The 25,616-nt window shown below is 41.7% G+C and overlaps 1 protein-coding gene across 2 annotated transcripts in view; it reads right to left on the reverse strand.

Annotated features, from left to right (window-relative positions):
* Positions 1-25,616, reverse strand: part of TBC1D4 (TBC1 domain family member 4) — a 179,565-nt gene that overhangs the window by 40,951 nt on the left and 112,998 nt on the right. For both annotated transcript variants that reach the window (XM_045839012.1, XM_045839013.1), the window contains exons 4-9: positions 23,795-23,899; positions 16,769-16,901; positions 11,058-11,149; positions 10,675-10,785; positions 8,528-8,647; positions 1,015-1,089 (exon numbers count right to left, since the gene is read on the reverse strand). In XM_045839012.1, coding sequence (XP_045694968.1) covers positions 1,015-1,089; positions 8,528-8,647; positions 10,675-10,785; positions 11,058-11,149; positions 16,769-16,901; positions 23,795-23,899 — 636 coding nt within the window. The remainder of the gene's footprint in view (positions 1-1,014; positions 1,090-8,527; positions 8,648-10,674; positions 10,786-11,057; positions 11,150-16,768; positions 16,902-23,794; positions 23,900-25,616) is intronic.

Genomic DNA, 25,616 nt, shown 5'->3' on the forward strand with positions numbered 1-25,616 from the left:
GATGGATGTTTCTATCCAACTACATGTTCCCTGATGTAACATTTTTTAAGAGGCATGAAAAACAGGAAATAAATGAAAAGTGGCTGATGCTGGAATGCATCTCATATTGCATGCACAGACCTCATAAATCTTCCCATTGAGAAAGGTATGCTGTTTTATACTTTACAGAACAAGAACCCCTGCAGAAATGCTCAGCTTAATAAACATGGGTTAGGACTAAAAAGACTCACAGCTGAACTAAGTGTCCCATTTTATCAACAGAAAGGTTAATAAAAATATTTTAATATTTTTCCATTAAAAAAGCAGGCTGCATATGCCTCAGCTTACATGTTGCATGATACAGGAAACAGGAAACCAAACCTACAGAGAATTGTCTATGAGATAAAGAGCTTAATGTTGCAGTTAAAATGGTTAAAAATGGTTGGGGGATACACATGGGGAGAAAGCAAAAGACAAAAACATCACTGTACAAGTGCAGTGATTACATGGCTTTGGAGCGACATTGTTCTATGGCTTTGGAGCAACAGTTGTTCAAATGCTGTCCTCCAAATTACACTAAGTCCAAATAGTAAACAGCACGACAGAGCAGAGTTAGACTGCAAAGGATGAGTTCTGCCTCGCCATGAGAAAGCTTCAGCGGAATAAAGAGCACCACACTGCCCCGGCTGGTGTGGCTCAGTCAGCTGGAGGTTGTCCCGTAAGCCAGAAGGCTGCCAGTTCAAACCCCGGTCAGGGCGCATGCCTGGGTTTTGGGTTCACTGATCAATGTGTTTCTCCCCCTCTCTCTAAAATCAATAAGTATGTCATCAGGTGAGGATAAAAATAAAAAATAAAATAAAGGAACATGCTCCTATCCAGAATCTTCTTATCTTAAATAATAAGGCCTCAAATATTTATTTCCTAAAAAATCATAAATGACTCAGAACAAAATAACTAAGCACGCAAATTACCATATCGGTGCTAGTTTGTGCCAAGTCCCATTTAGGATGAAAAAAGGCAGCTCTGATTAGATACCTTCTCCGAAGCCAGGCTGTTGGCCCGTTCGAAGCTGTCCATGCTTCCAAGCCGGCCTCTCATTCTGTTAGCTCCCTGAACGAAAAGAATAAAATTATATCAGCCATATGGTCTGAATTTTTACTTCAAAACTACTATAAGCCCTGGCTGGCGTAGCTCAGTGGATTGAGCGCGGGCTGGGAACCAAAGTGCCCCAGGTTCGATTCCCAGCCAGGGTACATTCCTGGGTTGCAGGCCATAACCCCCAGCAACCGCACATTGATGTTTCTCTCTCTATCTCCCTCCCTTCCCTCTCTAAAAAATAAATAAATAAAATATTAAAAAAAAACTACTATAAAAAGCAGTTGCTTCTTTATGTCATCACTCAATTGATCCTTTTTGCGGTTCACTCAATGTTCTTGGTAGTATTGACAGCCATTCTGGCACAGGAAACAGAACTATTCACAATCTATGTTCATTATTTCTAACTCAAACATTAGATAACTAGATACTCAGGCCAAGCTTTTTTGATGTTTTTTTTTGTTGTTGTTACGAGGTTAAACATCATTCATCCATACCATCAGATTCCCGCAACATCAGTGAGAGCCCTGGTACCTCTGCATGCCATGTACATGAACACAAATGTACAAGGTGCAGACAACTCATCACAACATGGTTCGATATACACAACCTCCCTGCAATCCAGATTGCAAACATCGTGACGCACAATTTTAATACTCCTTTCTCGCTAAGAAGACTAAATAACAGTCCACTTCAATATTGATGAATTGGATTTTATTTTTGTTTTCACATAGTCCTTCAGTGTGGATTTCATAGATGATATAAGAAAGAAAAACCAAAGAGATCATTGGATAAACAGCATGGGGCAGGTTTACAGTTGTGAGCACATGAAACAGTTTATGCTTATTATTACTTATTTGTGACTGTGTTATTTCCCATATGAACAACTGTTAACCTACTGTTGCCCCAGGCTGTATTGCCCTCACATTATATAGGAAGAAACCGAAGCCAGTTTCTGAAGGAAAGAGAAGGGAAAGGTAGGCTGGGAACCACATCCCAGAGAAGGTCTTGAGACAAAGCGCCGACTGAGGAAGGTTCTGTGTAACTCTAAAACACACGGACATGCCCGAAAGAGAGTAGCTGCAAATACAGGTCAGCGGGACCGTGACTCTGCAAATTAAAAAAATGCACAACTCCTGTGCAGCAGTTTACAGTTTTCACGTTTGTGGCCAGTCTTGGGTTTAATTTTTTGAGGGAAGGGAGTTCAACTGCATTTTAATTTTTAATCAAAGTGATACCTGTGCAATATTTCAAAAGCCAAACTGTGCTACCAAGCTCAAAACGAAAGGTGACAGTCACCGCCCGCCCCCTCTCTCACACGCTGAATGCATCCCCCAAAAGCAAACACCTGAAAGTTCGTTTTGATGCCTCTGGTATTCAGCTTGTATTACCACTCCTTATTCTTTCCACTCCAGGCACTATTTACTCACTTCCCACTTTGGAAGATGAGGCATTAGTATTCTTCCTTCATTCCCCACCCCTATGCACACGCTTTTTCTCTTCTCTCAATACAGTTATGTCACAAACTTCAGTTAAAACAATAATTTGTGATTAGATGATTATGACTTCGTAAATAGTATTTACACCTGAGCTATATATTTGACTATTACTACAACTCGTAACTTGTACAATTTGTTCTTCAAAGAGTTAACATCCACTTCAGAAATTACTAATGTATTGTAAAAGTCTCCAACAGATCTCCAAATGGTCAAACATCTGATAACCCATCAATTACAATTTTCTTCTTTTTCTTTGAGCTACCTGTTATGAAGGCCTCTGCCCTCCTGCCCGAGTCTGGCCTGGTAGCAGTTTAGGCTTGCTGAGCAGATCTTCCCAGGATGTTCCTTCACTGCTAACCTAGAAATATCCTTTAACACTCCCCTGTGTTGGCATTTCTGTTTCCTTGATCCCATGTCTTCCTCTTTTTTAGTTACTTCTGCATTTCGGTGGAGCACAGAATCCAAAGGCTTTGTGAGAAAGGGAGGCTGGAAACTAATCTTTTTTTAATTTACCTATCTGTCAATGTCATTATTCTATCCTTCAATGTCATTAAAAGTTTGGATGAATATGTCATTTTGGTTAGAAACTGTCTTTCAGCATGTTGGTATTGCTCAAGTGTCCCTGGCATTGAAGTCTAATGCCACTGAGATTCCTGAGCCTTTGTGTGACCTGCTATTTCTCTCCGGAATGGATTCTAAGTTTACCCTTGGCATTCAGAAATGTCACAATTGTGTGCCTGGGCACGGCTTCATTCAGTCGCTCTATTGCACATATTCTGAGCACATTAAACTTGGAAACATATCTATTAGTTCTGAGAAACTGCTAAAATGATTTCTTTGAAAATTTCTGCATTCATTTGCTGTTTCTGGAACTCCTATCATTTGGCTTTTTGGAACTTCAGGTTAATCCTTTAACTTTTTACCCTGTTCTCCTATTTTCCATTTCTTTATCATTTTGCTTTTTTTTGAAGATTTCTTTTAACTCTAGCTTCCTAGCCTTCTATTGAGCTTTTCTTGTTTATGTCTACCATCAGAAAGTTTTTAAAAGTTCTTTGTAGTTCTCAATTGACTGTTTCCTATTTATGGTATCCTATCTTGTTTCATAGAAGCAATATTATTTGTGTATATTAATTAGAGTTTCACATCTTTAGTAGGTCTCTAAATAACAATTATGACCCTGGCTGGTGTAGCTCAGTGGATTGAGTACTGGCCTGAGAACCAAAGGGTCGCTGGTTCAATTCCCAGTCAGGGCACATGCCTGAGTCGCGTGCCAGGTCCCCAGTGTTGGGTGCTTGAGAGACAACCACACACTGATATTTCTCTCCCTCTCTCCCTCCCTTCCCCTCTCTAAAAATAAAATCTTAAAAAAAGAAACTAATTATGTAAACAATAAAATTAAGAGCTACATCTATTATTACAGAATGCTTACCATGTGCTGTGTACTACAGTAAGCATTTTACACTGCATTATCTCACTTATTCCTCACAAAGATTCTATCAGGTGGGTGTAAATTTTAGCTGAATTTTACAGATAAAGAGATGAAGTTCTGGTATGATCACGTCCCCGAGGTTTACACAGCTAGTTAAAGGACAGAGCAGCGATTTGAACCCGGGAAGTACAATTCAGAAGTGAAGCCTTGAGCTCTTACCCAATACTCCCTCCTGCAGACGGAGCTTTGTGAAAAGCAGAATTACAAATAAAACTAAGCGGCCTGCACTGGTAAAGTGTAGGTTTTGCAAATGATCAGACTCTGATCGAGGTTATTTCAATTCTGCAGTTCTACACTATAACATGACACACTTCCAGTAATAAACTAGGATTGATTGACAGATTATTGGGTTAGTGTGTGTGGCCAAGAGGTAAATATTGTAAAGACCAAGTTGCTTTCTGCTATTTTTTTTAGCTGCTACTTACATGCCGACTTGCCTGGTTATTACTTAAACAGGCTGTTTAGTCGCAGTGGTAAAAGTAGTCAGATGGGCATCAAACCACGGGCATTACTACAACAGCAATTTAAATCACACATTTTACTCACAGTGGTGTTTTATCCATGTTTTGTGTGTATGTGTACACGAAGAAAACCAAACTTATTTTAATTAATTATTCACACATTTTCAACAAGTAAGAACAATGGATATCACTCTGAAGAAAACATGAAATTACTATTTTCCAATGACTCACACTGTATTTTATATTCCTTCTTCAGAAATGTGCATATTAATGAATGCACTCATAACCATTTCCCTTTTGGAAAACTTCAACTGAAGACCAAGCCACAAACCCCCAGAACACAAGGCTGTCTTCTCGCCTTCACACAGGCAGCTCCTTCAGTTTCACCGTATCACCATTTGGCAACACACGCGTCAGGCCTTTCCCTTGGACCCACTTTTTAATTGCCAGTGAGCTGAGCTACTGGGCTATTTAAAAATGGATCCTATTTCATCAACAGCTATAGTTAGGTAAATAAAATATTTTGATATTTAAAAATGACAGCAATTGTGAGCCAATCTTTATGACTGAGGTGCCAATATTCTACTTTTTACCCAGGAAGGAAAAAAAAAAAATACCGGTGAGTTTTAGAAGCACACCGCACGCCTCCCCTATGGAACCTTTGATACGACATGGCTGGCTGCCAACCTCCCCAGTACGTCCATTCTGCTGCACGTGGTGCCCGCAAGACTTTGTCAGGTCACATCATTTATGACACTCGGCAGCATCTGTGACACGAAAGCTACAGCAGCCACCTGGACCAAAATACATGGGCCGTGCTCTCGCGTAAAGTGTCATCACCGCCATTCACCGCTGCGTGCGCGGCACTTCAAAGCCAGCGGCGCGGTATCGTGCAGAAAGGCAAGGTGCCGAGTGGGGAACAGGAGAATCACTCGGCCAACGAGGAGGCTTCAGAGCTCTCACGGTCCGTACCACCTCACGTCTCTACTGTGACACTTTCCTGATAAACTGACATTTCATTCCACAGCAATGAGAAGCCAGCAGGTATTAGAAGGCCTGCCTCACAAGTGGGGAAACTATGGCTTAGAGAAGGCAAAGAAAGAATCTGCCCCAAATCAGAAACGTAAACTCCACGAGGGCCGGGTCCGGAATTCAGGTCCCACGACCATGCATTCCAAGGGAGTCTCACTAAAGCACCACAGGAGAGAGGGACAGAGGGGAAGGGGGGGGAGGAGGGAGGGAAGGAAGGAGGGAGTTAATGGAACTTTTCCATTAACACACTTCTGAATAATCTCCTATATACTTTCTATATTCCGTTCCTGCTGATAAAATAATAGCACCGGCAGCTCACCACGCCTGCTGCAGGGCTGCTGTTAAAATTAGGAGAATCTCAATCGTTAAGAGAAATACCTATAAAAGTATTTTGAGTTCTAGCAAAATAAAATTTAAAAAAACATGAAGAGTGCCCTGTATCAGAAGTTACTATGCCCTCATGCTCTACTGTACTTTCTTGACCCGAACACCTTCAAAGGTAACAGGCCAGTTATTTTGCGCGCTGTAAAAGTAACTGGGGTCGGTTGGTATTTCCTCATGATCGGCTTTAGGGACGGCCCTTTGGCAGGAACCCACAGGCGTGGCACTGTGTTCTTTGCATTGGGTGTCCCACGGCTGATGGTGTTTGGTTTGATTATTTGATTAAGGCAGTGTCTGCCCCCCTTCTCCATTGTGAAGTTACCATCTTCCTCTTTGTAAGTAGTAAGTATTCACTAAATCCAGTCAATATCTGGATCAAACTCTCACTGTATGCATTTTTTTTCATGTCAGAATAGACTCGGGTTTCCTATTTTACGCACCAGGTTATAATCTGTTACCATTTATTTTGATGCTCGTACTGTCTCAGAAAGAGCCAGTGGGAGCCCTTCATGGTTTTTATGTCTTTACGACACAGCAGCGCCTTCCTTCGGGCACTCCTTTACGATCTAGAATTCCAAAGAGGCTCCGGTCTTATTTTCTACTTTCCCTGCAGTCCTGGAACAAGCTATGTTTCCAGGATCCTAGTGCCTCCTATAGAATGATGTACAGAAACCCAAATCTGTGTGCTAGTTGTCACCCAGCAAGGCTTAACTTATTATCGGATATTTGCAGAAAAGCTGGCCCCAGCTCCTATCAGTGGCTAGAGCCAGAGACCATATGTACACATTTACACAAACCCTAACTCAAACACATATACCCACATGTTACTACATAAATTATATGAGTCCTGTCCAGAAAGTATCCAGCCATGTCCTATGTAAAATAAAGCTGTTTATTGAAGAAGATACAAGATACAAGAAACACTGTACATAGGACAAGGATGCCTCAGTCTCCTTCAAAGTAGCTACCTTGGGACCTCACTCACTTCTCCCAGTCGCTATCAGCTGCCCCGTTGTATTTTTGTGAATCTCATCAGTGATCTGAAATCTCTTCCCTTTCAAAGGTGATTTTAGTTTTGAGAAAAGCCAGAAGTCACAGGGGGCCAAATCTGGGCTGTAGGGGGGCTGAGTTACCTGGGTAATTTGATGTTTTGGCAAAAAACTCCACACAAGATGTGATGCATGAGTGAGTGTGTTGTCATGATGAAGCTGCCCATAGCTGCAGCCTTCTGAATCATCTGAATCATCTGAATAGTTTCCATAGAGGAATGTTCAAGCCTAATGCAAAATGTGATGCAGATTTGTTGCTCTACTTGCTCAGTCATTTTAAATATGATAGCCACACAGTACACATGCTCACTCAACAGCATCCACCACCACCACTGACTAGTACAGTGATGTCATCACTGTTCACATATGCACATTCCAGTCCCCTCTCCTTGGCTGCCAGGTTTCATCTATGTCACCCAGACCATTCTCGTTATATTAACAACGGCTGGACTTTTTCCAGACAGAGCCCCATACGTAAAAACGTAAAATTCTATTCCTCAAAAATACAGACAGATAGATTAATAACCAAGATTCCACACTGTGACTTCAGTGCTGAATCCAACAACACAGAATTCATTATAATGTCTTCTCTTTGCATATTTGTAATTTCTTTCTCCTAACATCCCACTACCCTTAACATTTATATATGTGATCAGTCCCTGTGTGTAACCAGTTCCCACAACTGCCACCTCACAGACACGCTCCTCATCCTACACAGGTTCCAACACCCGGCTGAAGCTGCCACGCCACCCCAGACACGGATGCCGTCCTCACCCCACATGGCCTCTGACTCCTGGTATCAGGCACCTCGAGTGCTTTCTCCCCTCCGTCCCTGGCTCAGCAGGGATGGCCCCCTCACCACCTCAGGCTGCGACTTCCTCAACGAGGCTGCCTCCCTACCCCAGCACGCTCCTCACCGCACTCTGGTTTCCGCATGCTGCACTGGGCCACCCCCACACAGCACCCAAATGGCTCTGTCTCCCTGCACTGAGCCATGTGGTTCCCGCCCTCCAGCCCCAGGGCACCCACCTTGCCCGATCTCATCTACAGCATTAGGACTGAGCTGTTCAGGAAGAACAAAATGAAGGGGAAGAGGAATCACCGTGCTTATTTTTAAATAGAATATTTTCTCTTTTCAAATTTACTAAAAGGAATACATAAATTTCTGTTAACGTATACTCGCTGTTTTCAACATTTCTTATCAGCTCCTAAAATGAACAATGAAGGATTTCTTTATAACTTTACGTGCCAAATGATAAAAAAGTTCCTATGGTATTAAGCAACAATATTCTATTTTCCCTTTTCTATATATACATATCTCTATTAATAAATCTCTAGTACTCAAATTCAAATATTATAAGCACTAGAATAAGGCCATATCTGAGAATGAAACTTAGGTTTAGAGAGTATTTTAAATAAGTGTACCTAAATTAAATTATCTTAGTAGTTTCCTTTTAAAGAACTCTTCTGTGAACCAGTTGAGATGAAGCAAAGCAGTTAAAAAATACAGACATTAATGCCCAAGTCTCAATGTCATCTTACCCTTGAGAAGATATTTTCCAGGGAGCTAGTTAAGGATCTCTTAGCTTTATTTTTCAGAATATCAAGTTTGAACCTTCCACTGCTGGTTGCATTTTCTGGGATTGTACTATTTGAAATAGTCTATAGGAAAATAAAACAGACAAATTTTAGTTAGGACAACTCAAGTATACGTCCAGGGTCTGCATGCAACATGGTCACTTTTGGTCACAAAGTAACTACACAGCTTCATGCTCAATGTCCTATGCTTAAAACATACTTCCCCGACTTCTCTGATCAGCAAACTTCATCCCCCTTAAAACTCTAGACCCCCTCCCCCACCAAAATCTTCCTCTTGAATTCTTTAATTCTCTCTTCTACCCTTACTCTCTACTCCAGCTCCAAAGCTAAGGCATAGCTACTTTTTTGCTCACTGCACACTCTCTTAAAAAGCTACTTTGTTGCCTCTCTCATATGTATCCATTTATCTGTCTGCAATCCCTTTTGAAATATTTGAGCCCTTCTCTGGGGGGGAACATTATTCATGCACCACATTTCTGTTCACCATTCCCGCGCAGCCTGGCTCAGAGAAGTTTCTCTAGAAAAGCTTGTTCGGTGAATAAATTAAGAAATCACTAATACAGTGATGTGTGATTTGTCCTGAATAATGTGAAATAAAGACATAATTTGCATTAGTGTTATTAAGAGGTAAATATGTAATCATCTCTTTACATGCTGTTGCTGGTGGTCTTACTTTATGTGTATGCAGCTGGAAACATGGTCTAAGTCACATGCACAAAAATATCATCCCTCAGTTTGCAGCTAGAAGAGCTATTTGCAGGATCCTGCAACTGGTTTGGGTGTTTCTATTTACCATTCAAGACTGTGTAAGATTTTTTTTTAAATAATCACTTGAGGATATATGTATTGTTCTTAGAGAAAGACAGAGAAGAGAGTGCAGTGGGGAGGGAGAGAGAAACATGGACGAGAGAGAGAAATATCAACAGGCTGCCTCCCATACACATCCAGCAGGGGATCGAACCCACCACCTTTTGTGTACAGGATGACAGGATGACACTCCAACCAACAGAGCCACCTAGCCAGGGCAGTGTAAGCTTTTAATAAAATATAATGTCTGGGCCCTGGCTGGTGTAGCTCAGTGGACTGAGTACGGGCTGCGAACCAAAGCATCGCAGGTTCATTTCCCAGTCAGGGCACATGCCTGGGTTGCAGGCCATGACCCCCAGCAACCACACATTGATGCTTCTCTCTCTCTCTCTTTCTCCCTCCCTTCCCTCTCTAAAAATAAATAAATAAAATCTTAAGAAAAAGAAATATAATGTCTGAAGGGGTTCAGAGGAGGCCTCCCCAAGATGTGCTACTTTGGCATGTGGACTATTTTAAGCTGAAGACAATCAAGACCCCGTAGACTCACAAGACACTTTTACTTCTTCTCCCTCAAAGAACTGAAATAGGGGCCTTGCCCATGATGTGAGTTATCACCAGAGATGACTTATGAACTATCTGTGGAGCAGGGAAAACTTCTGATTACAGAACATCTGCTCTTCTTATCTTCTCATCGTCCTGCAAAGCCCGTCCTCCCCCCAGGAGCCCAAGGCACCTAACCTCATCCTCTACCCCAGAATGCCACGCAGACCCCATTTTCCCTTTCTGTGTCCCACCCTCTCCTGTCTGTGGGGTCTCTGACTCCTTCCAGCGTGTGGGGTTCCCATACACACGTATACAACTTAATTTGGTCATCTTCTCTGATTACTCTGTCCCATGTCTCTTTGATTATGAGACCGGACAGAAAAATCCTAGAAGGGTGGAGGAAAGCTTCTTCTTCCTCCACATGTTCATATAAATTTAAAATAAAACCATGGGTGGTTGTTACTAAAAATTCACGTTCATTCTAAACCATCGACATGTTACTAATGTTTTTATGCAAAAAACACAGATTTTTTTTACCTTTTAAAGCCATAATTATTTTATCTCAATATGCCAATTCCTGTGAAAATTTCCCACAAATTTAGTGCTAAAACATAGATGGGCTAGGACTTCAGCCCTGAAGATGAGACCACAAGGGAAAGAAAGTCCTCCCCGACTTCCTGTGATAATGCGACTAAACAGAGGGACACAGCAGGAGCGGGCCAAGGGAAACCTCTCCGCACCGCCGGGCCTTCCCCGATGTGAACGTGGGCCTTCTGCTTGGCTTCGCACAGCTGCCTCAGGTGCAAAATCACAAGTTCGTTCTCCTCCTGGTCGCTCACTGGCTTCATTTTCTGTTGAAAAGACAAAACCGAGAGCACACTACGGCAACACGGCTTCTCCCGTTTTATTTTGTTCCCACTTGGTTTTTGTCTGTCTGGCAAACGCAAATAAAGCTCAGCATTAACTGCCCTTAGATGTAAAAGTAACAATGGCATTCTAGTTACTATCAAATAGTACAACAGGATATATATCGTAACTTCAGATACAGAAGAGGAACTTAGAAAAACAGGATCTGACTCTCATTTCTTACATCTTTTTTTGTGAGACTTTTAGGTAATGTTACCTGGACTCGCTCGAAGATGTCGGCTTGCTCGTTATCTGTCAGTGATGACAGATGCCTCTGAATGACCAGTTTGGCTCTTGGCGGGTAGAGACCTATGGGAAACGATGGGAATACGTATTAAACAGAGTGCGGCTGCAGAAATCATAACGTCAATAACGTATTGCAGCTTATCCCTTGGCCAGCAGGCTCTGAAGTTAAACCTTCTCCAGGAGCTGCGTCCCCGCCTACGGCAAACCTTGGAACACTGCAATGGAATCACTAACGCACGATGGAAAACCTCCGCAGCCAAACCACTGGCCCCGTCAGTGATCCTCAAGTCAGATTCACTAACAACACATTTCTAAGCGATACCGCGCCAACCCCTTAGCCAGGTACCATGAATATAGGAACAATCGAACTAGGTACCATAGAAACGTTTGGTGAATTAACTTATCCCAGTTCCTGATGTGGAAATAAAAGCTAGACGCTAGCCTTGGCCAAAATCTCTAAGAATAAAACCTGACCTTTGAAAAAGAATAAATAATAATGTTAAAAAGCAGAGCTACAGCTTAGACAAGTATCACTTCCTCCTCACACAGGTGCTATTCTGTGGTAATAAAACTTCAAGGACCACATGAAAATTTAATGACATTTTTCATGTTATTATTTTTCCAAGAAATTGTTTAGTTCTTCATGTTATGTTATTTACATGTCTATCACACTGTTACACATAATTTATATGAAAACCTTGCGCAAAAATTCTTTTCCATGAATACATTTTTGATCATATAATTGTTTAAAAAGGGAAAATACAACTCGTATTTAAAGTGATTCCCAATGACCACCTGTTTTTAAAGAATGTGTCTCCTTCACATAGTTACATGCCACTTATCATGCTGCTGCTATACTCTGATTGGAAGGAGGAGGCCTAGCTATAAATACTATTTAGTGAACCTCCTAGGTAACCTAGCACTTTAAAATCACTGACAGAATCACATCGAAATACACAGTTTGAAAAGAACTTGAATTCGTTTCCGGCCGTCGGAAGGTGCACAGTGCCGCCGGGGAAGCTGCTTGAAACCACGTGCACGGTCCACAGTGGGGACCAGCAGGAACCAGCAGGAAGCGAGCGTTTCTGTGCGGTGCGCCACGCAGTCCTGAGGGGAGCTCTGCGGCCACACACGGGGACAGCAGGCACCACGGTTCATTCTGACACGTGCCGACACGCGCTGCCATCGCTTCTGTGCTGGCAAAGTCTCCTGAAGAGGTTCCTTAGGCAACACAGTAAGAACCTCATTCACAAGGTTGTTTTGGCTTTGGCTGTTTACGATTCCAGTGTCTTATTAACATGACTAGGGGGATAAAAGACTTAACAGGGAAGAAGTAGAGAGGCCAGTTAGGTGAAATGTGTAACTAAATCCATAGCCCCAGAAGTTTCTTCAGACCTTTGTTCCAGGACAGACATTGGAAACAGCTGGAGTTTATTTTCAAATTATACAGGCCGGCTCCACTGCTGCGAATCTGATTCGACTCCCTTCTCCCCATTTCAGAGTCGCAGATTAGGGACTCTAAGAGGCAAATGTACTGTTTATCCCTCATGCTTGCGAGTATAGGAAAACAAGACTGAGGATAATGCACCATCTCCACGATGTTCAGCATCACTTTAGTTTCCTATTCTGAAGCTGCCTCCTGGATTCCCGTTGGTCCACGAGCATGGCTGGCCCTCCTCCTCCCGCCTAAATGGTGAGACTTGCCTGACATAGGCCATTAGCATACTTGTCAGTTCACATCAGCATAGGTATCTACTTTCTTTTTGTTTGTTTGTTTGTTTTTTCAATAAAAATAGAACTCATTAACACGGCCAAATGTACTGACAGGATACTATAAAGCTCAGGAAGTGATATGAAATATTATCTGCATGCTACTTATAATTATCTTCCTCACTAAATTTCTGAATCAATCTAAATGTGGTCCTTTTTCCAGCTTTACACTTTGCACCTAAACATGAACAAGCTCAGAATCCATGTTGTTACCTTACTCAGATGAAATAGCTCTGGGAAACACAGAGACGCCCAGGCTTCAAGGCAGCCTGGCCCTGAAAACCCCAGCCTCCTGCTAGACCCTCAGAGAGAAGGCATCAGGTTGCCTTGGAAACAGACTGAACAAGTTCAAATCCTGGTTCTGCTCCTTCCAAGCACTGCGATGTGGCGGTTATTAACCACCTGTGTCTCAGTGCCTCAGTGTCCTCATGAGTAAAATGAGGATAAAAACAGTACCTATCTTTCGGGGTTTCTCCATGGATTGAGTGGGATAACAAACCGAGGCTAGACAGAGTGACTCCTGTTGTTGCTACTTTTATTTCTTCTGCGACAGCACTGCCCCACATTTGCTCTCTTTGCCCAATGTCATGGGCAGCGGAAAAAGAAGGTGTCATCCAAGGCCTTTGGAAAACAGCCTGCGTGAATCTTTTTCGTGGCCACGCATTCCTTGAAGCTAGGGAAGCTTAAGTTTTAGAGTTCCTTCTAGATCTTGGGAGGGGCCCTGCTAATTCTGGATTCTTACTTCACATGCTTTATCTTTGGAAAGGTCTTTAAAACTATAAACGCTTGAGGTGCCACCAAACTGAGGTCCACTCCTATAAATAGGGTCCATCCCACCACTATAGCTTCCCTGTGTGTTACAGCCTGTTTCTGACGGACTATCTATTCATTTGAAAGTTTAAAACTTCTTTTCTGTAACAGAAAATATATTTTAAAACACATCTACAATGTAATTTTTTAAAACAGAGACACAAACTTGCTCCTTTACTACTAACTTTAGCTTTGTCTACATAGACATAATTTATTTTTATGGTGTGAGGTTTGAAAACTAAAAATTCAAAGGGGAAAATATTACTCATCATTATTCTATTAACATTTGGAACATATTTGCTGCCAAATGTGAATATAAAACATACATATATATGTTTTATATTTTATTACCCAAGTAATATACATTCTACATCTTAAAAATATTAGAACATTATAAATAGAGCTAAATTTGCCTTTTATAGAATCAGTGGGCAAGGGGATAAGAGAAAAGAATTTGTGTAGATTCAAACCGTCTTCCCTAAAATATCTGTTAAGTCTGGGAGGAACAATAGTAATTTTACAGTGGAAAATCCCAGAGACCACCCCGACCAGGTGATAAGGTCACCAGACCAGGAATGAAACTTGTCGGCATCGTGAGCCCCACGAGCTGATGTGCTGAGAAGGACGCAGCATGGTCCCACAGTGCCAGGGAGGAGGGACCTCCGTCCAAGTGTGAGAAGACATCGACAGGCCACAGTGAGGGGCATTCAGCAAAATAACTGAGCTGCACTCGTGTGGGAAGGCAAGGCCATAAAAGACACGAAAAGACTGAGGAGGGCTTGCAGACTGCAGGGGACCAGGGCGAAATAACCACGTACAATGTGGGATCCAGACTGAAATCCCGGAACAAAAAGAAAGGACATGAGTGAAAAAAATGGTGAAAATCAAATGAAGTGTTTAGTTGGAATAATAATATTGGACTGATGTTAAGATCCTGTCCTGATCATTGCACTGGACTGCAGAAGATGTTAAAAATGCTGGTGGATGGGGGAGGAATATTCTGAAACCTTCTGCAACTTTAATGTAAGTCTAAAAGTAGACCAAATTTAAAAAAATTTATAAGAAATACGGGACAGGGTATCATTTTATGTATTTCTCTGAATATAGCATCAAGGTATGGGTGTTATTCAGCAAATTATTTTCTTCACAAAATAATGTCATTGTTAGATGTATCCAAGTTCATAAACAGTTAAAATTCACTCCCATTAATTGCTCCATTATATGAACATACTTCAGTTACCCTATTGTGCACATTTAGGTTGTTTCCAATTTTCCATTACTTACAAAGAATACAACCTTGAAGATAAAAATGTCACCTTCTGAACCTAGATAAGAGTTTCCCTTATTAAGACACGGAACTGCTGGTTAGCAGGGCATATGTAGTTTTCGGTTAGTGGGTTTCTATTAGCTGCCCCCAAATGCCGTGCTGACTGCACTCCCATCAGCACCCACCTAAATGCACCCCTGTCTCTGCAGTCTTGCCGGCCGGCCACTAATCCGAAGCGTATCTTGTTGATTTGATTTGCGTGCCTCTAACAGACAGTAATATCGAGCATCTTGTCATTTTTATTATTGGGCCTTTTAATTTCCTTTTCACAGGAGTATATTTTAATATGATTTGCACAATTTCTTACTGGTGGTTTTATCTTTTTCCGACAGCTAATAAGAGTCCTTACAAATTCTGAATACCTACCTGTTATTTCCTCATTTGTCACTTATCATTTCACTTCCAAATAAGCAGTCATTGTCACATAAAGTTTTTTAATTTCTATAAAATCAAATCTGTCAAGGTCTTCTTTTAATAGTTTTGCATTTTTATGTCTTAATATAGACTTGTTTAAGGACAGAGCAATATTCTTATTTTCTTTGAATGATTTTAATAGTCTGTTTACTACACACTAAGGCCTTCGATCCACCTACAGTGAAATGCAGTAGGATGAGTAAAAGGAATTTTTATCTCTTTAAATAGCAAATTGATCCAACACCATTTCTTGAGTAATTCAGCCTTTCCTCCACAGATTTATAATGTTCCCTGTACCATACACCCAAAAAATGTTCCATTTTTGGAAAGGTTATATAATATGTTTGAAAATAATGTGCATTATAATTATAAAATTATAATTACAAATTTTAAAATCTGAATATTACGTGTAAATAGTCCTTGATTACAGAGTTGAATTGATATTCAATAAATACCTGCTATCGTCATCGATTTTGCCACGTGCCTACAGTTCTGCTACCTACTCAAGAGAAGTCACAGTGTACATTTACACAACCGGACCATTCTCCGCTCTGTCCTGGAGTTCGCACTCTCCCCACCTATTGTAACACCTGTGTTGCTGAACTGCACTCACTGGCTCCAGACCTGTCTTCTCTTCTCCACTCTGTCAGCTTTCTGAGGGCAAGTCCTCGTCTCAACCACTTCTCAGTCCCAAGGGCCCAGCCCACTGCCTGGCACATAGGAGACGCTTAACAAGTGTTTATTAAGTTGTGCTTCTTCTCTTACACAGTATTTTTCAAACTTTTTTGTTAGTGAGACCATTAGGAGAAGAAAGGGAAGGTGAGTCAGTCATCTCTCCCTCATGCCCCTCCCCTCCTAAGAACACATTCTAAAAAAATGCTTTATAATATCATACCAATTATCTCTCTCATGTTTAAATGTCCCTCAAAGTCATACAAGTTTCATTCCCATCTTCAACCTTTAGGGAAAGGGAATAATCACCAAGTGAAAGGGGTTGAAAAAGAAAAGACTTAGACAGTCGACTTCTGAAATGGTTTTGCCTCTCTTCTTTCATTCAACAAATATTTGGTCAGTTCCCACTGTGTACATAGCACAGTCTTAAGAACTGTGGGAAATACACGTTCCTTCCTTGAGTCTGCCTTCAGGGAAAAAGAGAAGTTAAGAGTACAGAAGACGGGGAAAGGAAGAGGGGCAGGCGCCAGGCACCTAGGAGAGACTGACAACGCAAATTTGACTGGTCATGAGAAATGATCCTTTGGGTCCTTGATTTCCATTGAAACAAAGAACCTTTCAATGACATAGCGACTTTCTCACTTCCCCAGTGCCAAAGCAAACTTCTCTTTTGCCAAGTTATACTGTACCTTCAATCCTTTCACAGAGCTTGTGCAGCGAGTGCATAGGGCAGGCCTCGCACAGCTTGATCTGGGTCTTGGCACTCTGCAGGGCCGCCGCCGTACTGAAAGCCTGTTTCAGAGTTAGCATCACCTCATCCACCTACAGGAAGCAACAGAACTCAGGTCTGTACAAGTACATGAGCAAGGTAACACACTGAAATCCCAACAGCAATGTGAGACTTTGTTGATGCTGACTAAATAATGGAATTTTGATGACTACAGAACTCTCTTTTTTTATCCTCACCATAGGACATGCCCGTTGATCATAGAGGGAGAGGGAGGGAGGGAGGGACAGACAAAGAGAGAGAGAGAGAGAGAGAGAAAGAAACATCGAAGTGAGAGATAAACATCTATTGGTTGTCTCTCACACGCGCACCGACTGGGGACTGAACCAGCAACCTAGGTTTTGACCTGACCAGGAATCAAACCTGTGACCTTTCAGTTTACAGGACAATGCTCCAACCAGCTGAGCCACATCGGCCAGGGCATGACTACAGATCTGAGAGAGAAAATACTCTCCTGAAGCTAGATCTTGTGGCCCTGTGGTATAGTTCAGTGGTTTAAGTGCTGGCTTGCAAATCGAAGCTAGATCTTTAATTACACATTTATTTGAAAGTTGGATGAAATAAGACCATCTTTTAAATTTAATCTTTATTGTATTTTTTCCATTACCATTGAGTCCCCATATACTCCCCTCCCCCCTGCAATCGCCACACTGTTTTCCACGTCCATGAGTTCTTTTTCCTTCTTGCTCAATCCCTCCACCCCCTCCCTCCCCTCCTCCACTAGCTCTCCACCTATGCGTCTGTCCCCATTTTCCCTGTTAGTTCAGTGTGTTCATTAGATTCCACATATGAGCAAGATCATATGGTGTTTGTCTTTCTCTGACTGGTTTGAAACAAGACCATTTTAATGTGTGTAATATAATACTAATCTGTTATTGAATGCTATTTTTTGAGTCCCACCAAATGCTATGCTATCCCAGGCGGGTGGATAGTCAATCGGGTCTCTGTTTAGGTATTCAGATAAAGATCTCTTTGGAAGTTACCTGCAGTATATAATGAGCAACAAAGTAGGTTTACTATTCACTGGTGTTGATATGTATCTTATTTACTTTGTCCTCCTGGATCATTTTTTAGTGCAAAAAACCAAAACCTATTTAAGCAGACTTCCGGGGAGGAAACAAGTTCAATTTACACAATGTTAGAGAAGTCTACAAATGTTGCTCATCCTGTCTCTGTGGCCTCTAGTTCATTACCATTTTGCCCCTGACTGGTGACACTAAGAGGTCCTGACATCGTGCTTTCTAACAGCTGGTCTCAGCCCTGGGCCGGCAGCTTGAGAGCGGCCAGCTGCTTCCGAGCGGCCAGTTGCTTCCTTCCTCGCTCTTCCAGGGACCCAGTCAACAAGTGTGAATCCAGCATTCCAGTTTCCCGGCTGCTGGTTGCTTCTTCAGTCCACAGACAGCTCATCCTCAGGCTCTGTTAAACCCACTTCAGGCCGTGTTGCCTTCTCTGGAAGCAAACATCCATGTCGCACGTGGCTTTCCCACATGCTGCACAGCTGAGATCGAATTCTAACACCTGCACGGAGAGCTGTGAAGCACTAAGGGGCTCATCGGAACTACCTTTAATATCCAAAACCATTCACCACTGCTTGTTAACTGTTTCTTTTTTAAAGACTCTTATTCCCCTTTCCCTATGACCTAGTTGAAGAAAGATCTAATAGTTAAAGGATTTACTCTACTTCTGCATTTGAGTGCATGCGGAACCTAGAATAAAAAGAAACTTTATTCTTCTAATATTACTAAAAGGAGAGATCGAACACTAAGTAGCCAGTCATTAGTAGGTTATGTTTTACTATATTACCAACATTTTAAAAGGCTTATGAATAATTTTATATCACTCCATGAATTAAAATGAATTATTCATAAAGTGTGTTCTTTTACACTATAATTAAAAATAAAGATTTCTAGTTCTTGAAAATAAAAGCACTACATTTTTAATCCCTTCCAATTTTGGTTTTATTTGCCTTATTATGTATTCAAAAGCAATTTCAATTACTTATGCAGAGGTTTATTTATTGCTATATTCTTGTTTCTCATTTATTTAGGGCTCAGCTTTCATGTAGATTTGTTGTTTGTTATTTAGTAATACTGCATTGCAAAAAAGCCTCCAATTGAAATAATAAACTTTCCTATTTTCTTTTCTATTTCTAGATGAAACAGAAGGCCTTTTTTTTTTTTAAAGATTTTATTTATTTATTTTTAGAAAGGGAAGGGAGGGAGATAGAGAGAGAGAGAGACATCAATGTGCGGTTGCTAAGGGTTATGGCCTGCAACCCAGGCATGTACCCTGGCTGGGAATCGAACCTGGGACACTTTGGTTCCCAGCCCGCGCTCAATCCACTGAGCTACGCCAGCCAGGGCACCAAAGGCCATTTTAATGTCTGAAATGTGATTACCAATTTCTTCCAGCCATAAATATTACTAAAAAGTTTAGGTGACTTCTGAAATTTTAAGTGTTTTATTTTTTTAATCCACCTATAAGTTCTAATCATGGGATCAGAGCAACTACAAGTTCAAATTAGTGTAATATGAATAACTTAATTGCTTTTATTCAGCTATAAAACAAAAAATGTCATAGGTTGTGTTAAAAGGTTAAAAGTTTAAAAATGGGTGAAGATAAATCAATCATATACAAACACAAAAGAAGTATTCTTAGCATTACCATCAAGCAAAAGCAAATTTCCAATGAAAAGTATGCGATGGGACAAGTAAATCCAATTTAGGTGAAAATCCATTATGAAGACAATGCTCATAAGCATTTATACACTAAATGTAGGTAGGTATTTCATAGCATTATAGCATAAGCCTAAGAATCACAGAGTGTGTAAGGACTGAAAAAGATTACTGAGTCTACATGGATGGAGAGCAGGAGGACAGTTCGTGGTGGGGGAGGTTAGGGGGTGGAGGGATTGAGTGAAAATGAGAAAGGACTCACGGACATAGACAACAGTGTGGTGATTGCTGGGGGCAGGGGGTACAAGGGGACTAAATGATAATGGATAAAATACAATAAAGATTAAGTAAAATACAAAAAAGATTATCAAATCTAATCCTCTGGAAAAAATTAAACCTAAGTCTTGGTAGCCTGGGTCTTTATTTATTTTTTTGTTATACTTGCCCTGGTGAAGTATAACAAATACTTCCCATTACTATGTGTATTTGTGGAGTTTTACCTTTTCCTTTTCTATAAGTAGTAGTAACTTCCATTTTTTTCACACCTCTTAAAGCAATTTTGGAGAAAAGAGAAATGGCATTGTCTCCAAATCTCAAGGATTGGTTAAACAAAATCAACCTGCTTATCTACAGCTATATTTCACAAAAGAAGGAAGGAAGGAGTGCTGAGCATCTAAACTTCCAAAATAACCCTCTGGGGCCCATCAGAGAGCACTATACTGTTTATCAATTCATAGCCATTGCTACAAAGAAGCAAAAAAAAAAAATGCTGATTGTGTATTCTTTGTACTCAGAGAAGTCAGCATGCGTGGTTTTACCATATATTGTCTTACACAACTGCCAAGCCACATCAATCATATAACACTGCATAGACCTATAATATTTGATTGTTTTGCTTTGTTCCATTTGTCAGCTGCTTGAGCCATCCTCTGTTCTGCAGGAAATTCACACCTAATTTTTCTTCTAGCTTGCGGTCCTGACGTCTCCCTATTCAGTTAAGATGCCTTCTGATAAAATTAAACAGGGCTTCAGGGGCTCTAGTGCAGGCCTGTTCTTAAGAACAGCAGTGCCAAAACTGAGATTCTCGTCAAGTTCAGTGTAGGAGGAAGACATTCTCAGCCAGTGTAGTCTGTTGCCCTAGTCACAGAGCGTCTTAAGGTAGAAAAACACAGCATGTTCCCAGACTTTCGACTCTGAATCGCTGTTTCAAAAACTCATTCATTCCACATGCACGAGCGCCCAACAAAAATACTAAAACTACACACAAAACAAAATGTGTAAAAGAGGTTGGAAATAAGAAGGTTTTACAGTGTCTTCCTTTTACTGTAGACAATCCAGGAATGAGAGAGTTAACAGCACCCAGAAAATGATCGCCTGAAGTTAGGAGTAATACCTTCCATCACTCAAAATACCCTTCACAGGCACCCAGCTAGCATCCTAGAAACACTCGCTGGAGCATATGACAAGAATACGAAGGGTCCTAACTCTGTGGGATTCATAACCTCCTGGAGTAGAAAGTTGTGAGCAAATACATAAGTGTGGGGATTTGCAGGAACTGTGAGTGACCTGTGAATAAGGTGTCACAAGAGCTCTGACGACAGAGTGACTACAGAAGTCAATTCCTGAAAACAGGCGTCAGAAAAGCCTTCACTAGAAAGTGATATTTAAGCTGGGTCCCAAAAAGTACCAGGTAGAAAAGAAGAGGAAGTAGACTCAGATTAGGGCAGGGCAAGGCCAAGCCTGCTTCCCATCCAGTGAAGCAGCATGAAAGAGACTGTAAAAATAGATAATGAAGGCACGCACCACCTCCTTGTGTGGTGGCAGGGCAGACGCCTGAGGCCCACCTCGTCTCCATCCCTGCCCCTGCCTGACAGGGAGCCCCAGCCACTCACTGAAACCCTAGCACTCCTGTGTCGCACGCGCAAACCATTCGCTGATTCAGCAGCAAACCAAATGAAAGCACCGTCACAGCAATCATCACACCAGCCTCCGAGGTCCGGCCCAGAGAAGTGTAGCGGACAGAACAGCATGTGTGAGGACACCATCCTGGAAGCGGGGGGCCTTCAGTGGGGACAGAGGAACAATAAGGCAGGCCCTTCTGCCATGCTAGACGATGTAGATTTTGTCCCCTAAAAAAGAGGTCTAAACTGTTTTTGGGGTTTTGGGGTTTTTTTTTTTTAGATTTTATTATTTTTAGAGGGGAAGAGCAAGAGAAAGAGAAGGAGAGAAACATCAATGTGTGGTTGCCTCTTACACACCCCCTACTGGGAAACCTGGCCCTCAACTCAGGAATGTGCCCTGACTGGGAACTGAACCAGTGTGACCCTTTGGTTTGCAGGCCGTCACTCAATCCTCTGAGCCACACCAGCAAGGGCTAAACTGGTTTTTGATGAAGAACTACTGTGAGAAGGAAGACTATAGTGTAATATAGAATGTGGATGGAGGACATCGAACCAGGGGCAGGGAGACTAAGAAGATAAAAGCCCAGAGTCAGGGAGCAGAGAGAAAAAGGAGGTGAGATGGATATAAGGGACATTTCCGTGTTGAGTCAATGGACTTTGGTGAACAGTAAATAGAGAAGGTGAAGAAGAATGCATTGTGGTTTCTAAATTGGGAAGTTAGATGAATGGAGCTGCCAACAAAAAATATGGAATATATGATGGTTTTGCGGAAGGCAGGGGAGCTAAGGCTCCAGAACACGGGGGGAAATCAGTCTTAGCTCGAAGAGGAACCGAGTGGGGAGGCAGTGAGGGGTGAGCCAGGCAGGGGTTGGGGAGGAGCAGGCATGTGCGGCAGGCTACCCTACATTATCAGGCTCTACCTACCTCTTACTTGGTTGGCATTTTCCAGTTTTGTATCATTGGTTCTCTTCAGTGTTCTCGCTCTTCCTTGCCCCTGGCTACTCACCCCCTCCCATGCTTCAACTGTCACTGACATCATAACAACCCTCCATTTCCATCTCCAGTCCTGAACTGAACTGTTACACAGTAGTCATCTAGACATCAACACTTAGATTTCTCACAGGTGTGGTTACTTACCTAGAGCGAGAACAAAACTCAAATGGATCTCTCTTGAGTAAGACACTGTGGATGATAACAATGCTATAATCCCTAGAGGAAAAGGGTGAGATCCAGAAGGCACCCCCCCAGGAAGTATCTTTGTACCAATTCACTCCCATGCCGTCATCATTCCTACACTACATCTCCACACCGAGTCTACAGAAAGCACGAGTTACACAGGACCCGTGCACCAAGGACACAAAGAGAATGCTGCCTGGCTTATTTAAACACATCTAAGTGGCGTGTGGAAGAAATATTTGTGGGAGGATTATCTGTCCAAGGAAATTTTCTTCTTCACGTGTTGCTGTTATATCTGAAGGTTTGTGTTAAAATGGTTAGGAAAGAGAACACAAGTAGAAGAATAAGTAAGAAATTATAGGGAAAATATCAATATACTTTTATTTACTCAGCTGTATTTCCAAGTTTGCCTTACATGTTTCTTTTCAAACTCCAGTAGCCGCCATAAAAGGTGTATGGAACGTGGGGGGTGAGGGGTGGTGAAGACAAGAGTGGTCTTTCCAATTCCAAAGAAAGAAAGTGAAGGCTAAAATAAGGCCATAGAAAAATGAAGTATTTTAAAAATAAAGGCAGGGCTAATGAAATAAAATAAAATCATTTTTTGCCCTGCTGTATAAGCACTATCTATTCTGAGATGTTGCAGCAATTAAGACTAAAGAGTCAGAGGCCTTCCTTATCTTCTTACACAAGCAACAGAAAAAGTCACAGCTCTCCTCCTATTATTAGACTTGTCCTTGCCTCCTAGTAAGATGACTGGATTTACTAAGCTCAAGAAAGTATCTTGACTTAAAAATTACCATGACTTTTTTTTTAAATTTTATGTATTGATTTTAGAGAGAGAAAAGGAGAGTAAAGGAGAGGGAAAGAGACATAGAAACATCGATTTGTTGTTCCACTTATTCACACATTGTTGGTTGCCCCTCGTACGAGCCCTGACCAGGGAGCAAACGCACAGCCTTGGCGTATCGGGTCAGCGCTCCATCCAGCTGGCCCCTGGCCAGGGCCCACCATGACAAATTCTGTTTTTCCTACTGCTGTGCTGCTCTAAAGAGCAGAAACCTATTTCTGGCTGTCCCCTCCTTTTTCCGGTAATGGCTGCTCTGGGAGGCTTGGCTCAGAAAAGACGTGTATGGCCCATTAGCCGGCCACCTGGGCAGGAGCGATCGCACCACTTACCAGAGACTCGCTGGCACACTGGAACACATAGCAGATATACTGGCTCAGCCCGGGCTCTGCTGACTCCCGGCAGATAAAGCCGAAGTGATCGACGTGCTTTATACCCTGGAGCAGGGAGAGAAGGGGGTGTTCATGGGAATATGTCCTTTTGAAACAACACCATGGAAATCAACATCAGTTCTATACTGTCACACTTCTGCAAATCTCCCTACAGCGCTGTGATCAGGGATGTAATGTCATAACAAATTCATACGGTGGACTTTTGATACATAAAGTAAAGGACGCGAACAAAAACTTATTTTTTTTTCAGACAAGCACTATTTACTCAGGGCCACAGGAAAAAAAATATGATGGCATGATCCACAGTCTCTTGTAATAAAAGTGCTTCTCAGTGTTTGCAAGTAATGGAATTTACAATTTATTGGTCTTCTTAGAACAGGCAGTCTGGTGATTCATCATAAACCCTGCTCTTGTCTATACGAGGCTGAAAATCAAAAAAACTACATCTAACAATGCTCCAATGAAATGATGGCGTTCCCAAAAGTGTACATGAAAAATACAAGAATATTTGTCTCCTTACAGACATTAAAGAGCCACACCAGCTAGAAGACAATACATTAAAGAAATTGTTGCAGGTGTCAGTTATCCAAATCCACCAATCACCATACTTCCTGAATGCAGGCTAAAGAACCTCAGCTACACTTAATAAAAAATTCTGAATCATTTGTGAATCTCAATCAGCCTGAATACATTCATAAACAATTAGTAGACAGTACCCTGTTATCTTAATAGCAAGCCCAGGACTTTGAAAAGCCAGTTAGGCAATAATTTATCGTTGCTGTGCAGTCAGCCTAAACCCCAATGAAAAAATCTTTAAAAAAAGGGCTTTGGAGGCACACAGATCGGAGCTTCAGTCTCAGTTCGACCACCTGCTCAGTACGAGGCATCACGCTGGGCTGCTAGTACTTACCTATGAGGCCCCATTTCTCCTGACTGTAAGAAATTTTTGTGATTGGGAACTAAGAAATATCTATCATCGTTCCTGGCACATTTGATAAATGGTAACCACTATTCTTGTAATAATAAGCTCAAGGTGTCCAACAGACAGGAAAAAGGAAATCAACTCTGATAAAAAGGAAAAAGTCAATAAAGAGGAGTGAGGTGACAATTCATGAGGTAAAAGTCGGCTCCATCTGGTACAGCTCTTTAGTGATTGAAGAATATCTTTTACTAGCTTAGTACTAAAGGGGGAACATTCATAGGACCTCATTAGCTCAGGGAGTCTTTGAGCAGTGGCCCTGCTTCCAGTAAAGAAAACCACTGTCTTATTCCTCACACTTGCCAGGGACACGGCCCCACAGATTCTGAAGAAGGGAACATTAGCAGGTGTGCATGTGTTGAAAAGCAAGCCTATTCCTGAAATGTGGCTGCACTGCACCAGTTCAATTCCTGAATGTGGCCACACTGTACCAGTTAAGTGCTGTGGAAGGGAGCAGTAAGGAGCAGGGCCACTCAGCGAGGAGCAGAAGTTAACTGGACAATTATTTCTTTCAAGGACTTTCCACAAATTCCTGTTATATTTTCGTTCAATTCTTTTTCAGGTCTAGAATGTCAGAATAGAAAGCTTACTTAAAAAAGAAAGGAAAATCACATTTGAACTGCCTGTTTTACACATTTGGTTTGGCTGGTTCTTTTTGTTTTGGTTTTCCCACCCCCCTTTATCTATTTTCCCCCCTGGGTGTTCAATGAGCATTGCCATTTTTCTCACTGAAAGGCTTGGGGACTGTGGGGGTGAGAGGCACTTTTTTAGGATGCTTCCCTG

The sequence above is a fragment of the Phyllostomus hastatus genome, unplaced genomic scaffold (genome assembly GCF_019186645.2).
Source record: "Phyllostomus hastatus isolate PE091 unplaced genomic scaffold, TTU_PhHast_1.1 phas_contig_29, whole genome shotgun sequence".
Classification (NCBI taxonomy): Eukaryota; Metazoa; Chordata; class Mammalia; order Chiroptera; family Phyllostomidae; genus Phyllostomus; species Phyllostomus hastatus.